Source organism: Amphiura filiformis, chromosome 5 (assembly GCF_039555335.1).
Source record: "Amphiura filiformis chromosome 5, Afil_fr2py, whole genome shotgun sequence".
In the NCBI taxonomy this organism is placed as follows: domain Eukaryota; kingdom Metazoa; phylum Echinodermata; class Ophiuroidea; order Amphilepidida; family Amphiuridae; genus Amphiura; species Amphiura filiformis.
Window position 1 is genome coordinate 20,656,860 of NC_092632.1, and position 8,773 is coordinate 20,665,632.

At 37.8% G+C, this 8,773-nt stretch overlaps 1 protein-coding gene across 1 annotated transcript; it reads right to left on the reverse strand.

Annotated features, from left to right (window-relative positions):
* Positions 1 to 471: 471 nt before the first annotated feature.
* LOC140152786 (uncharacterized) lies at positions 472 to 6,067 on the reverse strand. Its single transcript, XM_072175278.1, has 3 exons — positions 5,977 to 6,067; positions 3,081 to 3,278; positions 472 to 2,428 (listed from the first exon to the last, which is right to left on the reverse strand). Exons 2-3 carry the CDS (start codon positions 3,273 to 3,275, stop codon positions 2,090 to 2,092), a joined length of 534 nt encoding a protein of 177 aa, XP_072031379.1. The 5' UTR covers positions 3,276 to 3,278; positions 5,977 to 6,067; the 3' UTR covers positions 472 to 2,089.
* Positions 6,068 to 8,773: the final 2,706 nt, after the last annotated feature.

An 8,773-nucleotide genomic window follows, 5' to 3' on the forward strand; every position in this document is an offset into this window, starting at 1 on the left:
GCCTTTTCCGGCTATCGTTTCATGGGTTTGTCACAACCTTGCAAAAGAGGTCATTCGTTGTTATAGACGGAATAAAGAGCATCATATTTCATGCATGACAATATATATATATGACTTCATTTGCATAGTTGTGACAAACCTACATGTATGAAACTCTAGCCCCTTTTCCCAAAACACTGCTAGCTGGGACACCATTTTGGTCCTCCCTAGAAAACGCAAAATATTTTGCAGAAAACGTTATATACAGGGTATACAACGTTTTAATAATTTTATAAAACATTTTGGTAACTTGTTTCAAAACATTCTAACATAATGTTATCTATGTGTTGACCAAAATAATTATTGCAAAAATGTTTGCAAAAATTATTTACAATAACATTTTGACAACATTTTAAAAATGTTGTTGTAGTGTTTTTTCCATATAAAACATTTTAAAATGTGTTCATCACCTTAATATATAACCCAATATTTATATTTAAAATGTTTTGAACAAAACCCAAACATGTTTATAACATTTTAAAAACATTTTTGTGTTTGCTTGGTTGTGTATACCATCAATCCAACATTATGGAGTCCCAACTCTCCTAAATCTAATCTTGCATTCACCATAGAAGTGATGTAATTAATCAGATAAACTACCATAGCAATAGGTTAAAACAATTTTTGAATATATCTCACTTCACTAGTACTTCACATCTGCATTGCACCATATCATGCTGGTCACTTGCACCTGTCAGATTAGTATCTTTGAATAGAGCAGTATTGTATTCAATCTATAATTGCAGACATACACAGGTGATGAGTGCAACCTGGTTGAAGTGCAGCACAAAATATTCAAATATTGTTTAAACCTATTGCTATGGTAGTTAATCTGATTATTATATCACTTCTATGGCAAATTGTTAGCCACTAAACATGATTTAAAGATTTAATCAAAAGATGTGTTTGATGACTTGCATTTATTGGAATGAATGGCATTTTGAAAAGATTATAGTCTGTAAATTGACTAGAATTTTGTTTTAAAATAAGCAATGCAATTTTGCTCTTCCAGCTGAAATCCATTCACCCCTATGGAAGATACATCCTTCTCCCACACAGAAAGTGTAGATTTCAAATGGAGTCACCCATTCAGTTAACAATATTTGAAATTAACACTCCCTGTGTGGAAGATTAAGGTCATGTTTTGCATACAGGTGTATGGATTTCAACTGGAATAGCCCATTGCTTATAAAATTACCTTTATTACTAAACTGATTGTACCACAATTAATGTGATTATGAAAACAACTCTTAATGTGGCAACTCCTACAAGGTATACAAATTAAAATTATTAAACATTATTTCATTTTAAATTCAAGTGACTATACAGCTCCTTTATCCAACAAAATATTGCCGTTAAATTATAATTTAGATTTCACAAGGTCTCCAATCTTGTACAGCAATCTCTCAACTTTAACGATCTCTTATCAGATCCCCATTGCCACTGGGTGAAGTGAGCAGTGAGTATGGTCAACATATTACAGCATCCTTTCACAAGACTGTTCCCTGTCTCAACCAGTACACCCACAATAGACCTTTTCAAATCAATATAGGAAAAGATCAGAAAACCGCAGTATTTATTTAGTAAGCTGGGGGGGGGGTCAAATTGGTGCACAATGAATCAAGCGGAATCACATACCTTTTGAGTGAAAATACAAGGTATTTAGCCAAAATCAACATGAGTCATCGTCATCGAAGAGAGATATTTTCTAAAGGTATTAAACTAACGCTTCCACTATTTGGCACTTCACAATATGACAGTAAAAGAAAGAAAAATGCAAATGTTTGTCATCTGCAGCACATTTGAATTGGTCTTCGTGTGGTCTTCGCAATATAAATATCAATCTCTTGCACAAGCCATACCCAACGCTTGACCGTGTCTTTCATGTAGATTTGTGTTCAGACGTAATAGCTGCATTTGCGTTAACGTCGATGACCCGGAATTGTAAACGGGGTCATCCATAACAAACTTCAGAAAACTTGAAAAGTTTTATACCATACCCATGTCTATCTAAAAATAAATAAGGCAATAATCTCTATTCTTCCAAGCATCACGTTGATCCAATCCCATGTCGGAGTTCTTTTTCAAATTGTTCAGCAGTTAGTGTTCCATCTATTCGTTCACAGTTTGGATTGAAAACGGAATAGGCACTAAGTTCTCCAGGTCTTTTTGTCTCCCTCCCACTCCTCATATTGGCATACATGACATAGAAAAGTGTAAAAACTATATATACTGCAGCAAATTCAATTATGACAAAGAATACAAGGAGTGCAACCCATAGAATGATCTTGAGAAATAGGGTGTTGGTGAGTAATGATGTGTCCTTTCGTATAAAATTAGCGAGGCGACTATTGGTGATGCTAGCTGGTATCCTCAAGTATCCACAATCCTGCAAGTTGGGTGAAAAAGAAGAAAAAGAAAACACATTTTATTTTTTATGACATATGATCATGAAACATGAGTTGGATATTGCAAGTACTCATTAAATTCAATTTGGTCGATTTACCACACAATGCACCTGGGAGACACCAAAATATGCAGTGCATCATGGGAAAAAGTTGCCACCCAAAACCTGCATATTTAATATAAATACAACGAAAGAACATAATGTCTTTGTGTCTTACTGAAACAATTATAGCAGATACATTTCCTATCTGTTGTATGTTTATCAACATTTTCACATGCCCCTATGTACCCATGATCAAACTCAGTCGGAGCCCTCTCAACCAGCTTTGGTGCCACCCCAAATCAGATGAATCAGAATAAATGTTAAAAAACATAAACACTTTTTGAAAAACATTCTTTGAGACAGGTACCCTCTTCTTTGAACCAATTTGTTTTATAAATTTACTAATATCTAAGACTAAGAGCCTGAAAATACACCCCGAAAATACTGGACATGCCCATATCTTTCCACTAAGAACAACCTCCCCCACAGGAGCTACCCCACACTGTCTCCCATCATTTACCATCAACTAGTTTTGATCAAATTTTGATCAAGAATCCTATTTCCCTCTATCAGTTTGAAACTGATCCCATACCTGTCTTGAAGACTCACTGCCTGGTTCGCTGCTGGAGCTTATCACTGCACCTGTATCTTCTCCTCGCAACATCTCGTCATTTTGCATGTTTGGTTGTGGTACCGATTTGGAACCAAACCACGATGATTTGCCTGAGTTTTGATGGGCCTGCTCTTTTGCTTTACGAGCCCTGTATGCCGCAAGCTGTTCTTCCATAATCTTAGAGGTAAATTAATAAAGACAAGGATTAATATTAAGATTTAGAAACAGGTACTACAGGGTCAGATTTGCGTGAATCAAAAAAAAAGTTGATTCCCTCAAACTTTTGTAGTTACACAGTTCTAAGTTGATTTGCGAGAATCAAATGATTCCTGCAAAATTATTCTGATAGAATCAAGATTGATTCTCGCACTGCGAAACGAAATTCTGACCCTGTACTAGTAAGTTTCTGTGTGTAAGGAATAATATGCTAAATTTGTAAACAAGGAATGCCTTTTGAGGAGAGTGAAAGCAATCACTCTCTACTTCTCTCCTTAAATCAGATATAGGAGAGCGATTTTTAGCTTTCCTTAGAGCAAACATTTTTAATTAAAAATAAAGTTGTTATACCCCCATAACCCCAACCGTCTCAAGCTGTGGCCTTGGTGGCGACTAAAAAGGTATAGTTATATTAGTTTTTAAATTGTCTGTGCTTTTTCATGCCACCCCTTCATCTTCCGCCGCCCCATGCTTTTTTCTGGGGACGCAAAGCCACCTCCAAAATATGCGCATGGTGATTCCGAGAGTATTCAGACAGATGGTGACTCAACATATTTGTTATTGACAAATAAATGATCAGTTGTATTATCGCAAGATCCATCCATATGTAGAGGACAATAATAACTGTGCATCATCTATTTTGAGGTCATTGCGGGAAATTGGAGGGCTTTGATTTGGGCTGTTTGGAGGGCTTTGTTTTGGCTATTGTATTGGCATATTTCCGGCTGTCTCGTATTAATTTAGCTATCATCAAAAACACACTATATGCTTGTAGACGAAGTTTTACGGTATGATGCAAAATCAAAAATTTGCACTTTGGGGACTAAAATGGGCAAATGTGAGGCTAATTTGGTCAGAATATTCACATATTCCGGCATTAACATGGGGGGGTGATTGTATGGACCACCCCCCCAGATATATACTGATTTTAACACTTTCAATGGGATAACTGAATGGGACTTTAAGTACAGGTTTACATTTATTATCTTAACTTAAGAGTCTGTATTTCAGCTAGGGTGCTATTGGTAGAAAGGTGTTTAATTTTTTTTTAAACATTTACCCAGTGAGGCGACCTCCATGGCCATCATTTCTTTTCACCATGTCCATTGAAGTGAGAGAGAATTAAATAATAGCTGCGTGCATGTAGAAATTAACAGAATAGCCAGGTGTTATCACTGAACATCGACTATGTGTACGCATGATCGTTCCCAATTCCGTGAAAAAAGGTGTTATTTTTAAACTGTGTTTGTGAAACATTTTATGTTCGTGATATTTAAAAAAATAGGGTTGTTTTTGACGACGGTGTACTCAAAATTAAAAAAATAGGGTATATTTTTGTGAATCCTGAGCTCAGGATTCACAAAAATATACCCTATTTTTTTTCACTTTTGTGAAACTTTTGTGCCTTCCTAATATTCAGCAACTCACTCAGACCGCACCTCCCCAAATTTGCAAAAGTATACAAAAAGTCCCAAAATTGCAGAATTTGCGAGGGTAGCGAGCAAAAAAAATCAGTTTTTTTACGCTTTTTTGGTCAAAAAAGGTCCAAATTTGGGGAAGAAAGTCGACTTTTCTCAAAATTGCCCCCCCTGGAAAAAAGGTCCACTTTTTCAAAATCAGCACCCCCAAAAAAATCCTGCGTCACGGGCCTGATAGTGGCGTATAGGTCCGATACGTGTACGCCACTATGATATACGATGTTTTTCATTTTTGCCGATATTTCATAATTATAAAATGTGTATAAAAAGTGGGGTATGGTCGATCGCCACTATGGAATACAAAAATGTCACTTTGTAACTATATCATACATTTAATTAATTAATTACTAATTAATTAGCTAATTATGACTAATAAAAAATAAAAAAAATGAAAGAGAACATCATTAAAAACATATGTGACACGATCAAGGGAAATGAGTCGGATGTCGCTAATATTGACTTTGAGATATTGGCAAAGAAAGTGTTAAAATTCTTTTGTTTTATATTGTTTTCAGCTATTGATAAATTGACGTAACTTCGCAATGAAAAGTCGTATCAACTTGGAGTTTTCAGTTTCTAAAAGCTCTAAATGTCCTCTTAAGAAACATGTGTAAAACTCATTTTCGACCAGGGCCGACATGCGACTCATTCCCCTTGATCATGTCACATATGTGCCAATTTTCAAAAAAATGACCAAAAATCACCATACGCCACTATGGAATACAGCCGACGAATTTGTACCTGTTTTTGTGCAAAATAGGGGTAACAAATGCTGAAAATGTTTTTGAAACCGTGCAAAATAGGGGGGTATTTTTGACTTCGGGAACGATCATGTGGTACGCCTTTGAATAGGCAGTGACGTGACAACACCGGGCAGAATAGACTTAGAAATTATCATCTCATGCATGCATGAATGCGCACCTGTATTGCCTTCGTAGAGTATTATGCACCTATTCTTTAGATATAGGTAACACTGACCGGCTTTTTAGATCGTGCCTGCCTTACCCCTTGCTGGAAGTCTTTTGTACGTCGAATTCTGAAGACTTTACTGTTATTAAAGCTTACAGTAGCTGTGACATTACATTTCCATGATTAGCTCAGCTCAGTGAAAGTGTTAAGTGCCCCCTGATCGTATGTCGCCTTTTCATGTTGGCGAAAGCTCAGTTATTTTAGATACTTACCACCAAGTCCACAATATTAATTAGACGTTTTATGCAACGTGTTCGGCAGTTTTAATTACATCGTATTTTCTTTCGCAGTTCATCATGTGATTTTTCACACACACTTTCTACCTGCTTTCTACTTCCGTAAACATTAAACAGCGCCTCTCTGTGATCACGCACGACCAGTGTTAGCTGGTGCCTGGCTGGTGCTCTGTTTAGCGATTTCGTAGGACAGATTGTTTCAAATGGACAAATTTAATTTTTGGGTAAAAATGCCATTCTTTGGTGATTTTTCAGTTTTCACCAAAAAATATTATTTTTACATGGGAACTTTTTTGAAAAATTACATATAGGTCTTGGAAAGTGTATCGATTTATTAAAGTCCCATGCATTCAGTGATCCCAGTGCAAGTGTAAAAAAATTAAAATTGTTTATATTGAAATGCCCTGAGCCTACGGGTGTCTCCCTATCTTTTTCAGGCTTTACCTTTTTCTTGTGTATGAAACTTTCATCAAATGTAATGACTTGGGCGATGCAATTTTGCATCGCCATCGACTGACGAACGGACATTGACCCAGGAGAGTTTGTTGACTTGTTTACTTGCTGTATTTGCACAAGGCGCACATTCCTGATTGTTTGCGTATTTTCGGACTTTCATAAATGAAACCCAAATTATTCCTTTTATTAATTAATTGACGCTAATTGCATGTTAATTGTCCCATCACTTCTCTTCCTCGTCATTGTGGATGCGTTTGCATTTGTGGTATGCATTTAATGCAGCGGAAGGTAGACGCATTTCTGCAATGAGGACGTAGAGATGAGGCGATGTAAGTAGACGCACTTTTACATTCACCCTTTTTGCGACGCACTTTTGCGTCCACTCTTTACGTGCACTTTTACGTCGCCGTTCCCTGATTGGTTGGTGCTGTTGCTGGGTCGACTGGCATGTGAGAGGAGCGTGCCATGAGCGTGCGCATGGGCCAGTCATCCGATGCACCTTCACTTATGATTTGGAGCTTGTTGAGTTAACACGTGCATTTGTTTCTGTGCAAAGACGGCTTGACCATTTGTTTAGAGACATGACTTTCAATATAAGCGGCAGTCTCTGTATGGTTAGGATTCGTGTTTTATTAATAAATCGTGTTATTTTATGATTGTACTTCCATTGTCGTTTTGCTCCATGTTTTCAGTTCTCTGAGTTATTTATCAGGAAATCACGCATCATCCATATACCACACCCTGAGTAAATCATTACATTGGTGAGCAGCGGTGCGATTTCGATATGACTTCTGAAATCGTTAGTGAACCCACTGGTATAACCAGAGGGCAAGGTAAGGATGAATTAAATATGCGTGATTTTCTGGAACAGACCAAAGTCCGGCTGCAAGAATTAAAAAGCCGTAACAGTGTCTCGTATACGAGCGACTACGCTTGTGGTAGTAGGCCTACTAGACCTACAGGGACAGCTGATTTTGATTTTGACTTTGAGTCTGAAAGTGAACCGGCGAAACTGCCGCCCCTCTCTGATTCAGAAGGGAGCACACAACAAAGTCCCTTGTGTAAAACGAGGAGGCCGTACCCGTACAAAACATGTACGATGTTGCCTGTAAGTCCTGATGAGACGAGGTGCACATCAATGACAAAACCATTGATGAAGCCATCAGAATATGACGGCTCAACACCGCTACAGGATTATTTGGCACACTTTGAAATTGTGTGTGAATTAAATGCTTGGCCTGATGATGTCGGCATTTTTGGCTACCAGCCTTAGAGGGGCTGCTCTTGCGGTTCTGAGTGATTTGGAAGAACATTCCAGGTATCACTATCCAGCGTTGATAAACGCACTGGACAGGCGTTTCAACTCTGAAAATAAAGCAGAGTTGAATAAGACGCTATTAAAGAACAGAACCCGTGAAAAGGGCGAGTCACTTCCAGAGCTGGCACAAAATCTGCGTAGATTAACCAAATATGCATACCCAAATGCACCCAGGAGTATGCAAGACATTCTGGCTAAAGATCAATTCTTAGACGCATTAGACTCTGATATGAGATGGAGCATATTTCAAACCAGGCCTAAGACCCTGGATGAAGCACTTGATGTTGCTATCGAGTGTGAGGCCTTCAAATTGGCCGAAAATCAGAGGTCATGTCAATACGTCAGATCTGTGAGCAATCTTGAAGTAGGCCTAGACCTACAGTCGGACATTTTGGAGTCATCTGAACAAGTTGACTCGCTCATGTCGAAGGACCAAATAGTCTTAAAATCCCTGCTGGAAATTCTCAGGGTAATTCTCCAGAAGATCGAGTCTGTGCAAAGTAAAGACCAAAGTTACGAAAACCAACACCGTAACCATGGTAACTATGACAACAAAAGACACAGAAAAGATCTGATCTGTTTTAAATGTGGAGAAGTTGGTCATTTCCAAAGACACTGCAAAATGAGTAGGCCTATAAACTCGACATCTCCAACTTTGTCAAACACGTCCGATGAACATGATCGTGATGACAACTCAAAACGAGTGTCAAACGTGAAAATGGTGATACCTAAAAATAACGTGGTCAAGGAAAACACGGACGTGGAAGAAATGAAGACTGTAGGCCTACAATACAGTCATGATGACAACTTGATGCACGATGTTCACGGGACTAAGCAACGAGTAGAACTGAGTGAAAATGATCCTGAAAATCTTATAGATTTTTGGCAGTTCAGTTGCAATGGCCTTGATGAACTGACAAGTGCAGAGGAACCAAAAGAAATGGATGACACTGATAAATCCATTGATGTAAATCATGTGAAACATGATGAATCCATGTG

What these genes read in the sequence shown, in the direction of transcription:
- LOC140152786 (XM_072175278.1), bottom strand. Translation starts at nt 3,275, where the DNA reads ATGGAAGAACAGCTTGCGGCATACAGGGCTCGTAAAGCAAAAGAGCAG. An exon ending in GCAGTGAGTCTTCAAGACAG is followed by an intron (nt 2,429 to 3,080) that starts GTATGGGATCAG and finishes CCCAACTTGCAG; the next exon opens with GATTGTGGATACTTGAGGAT.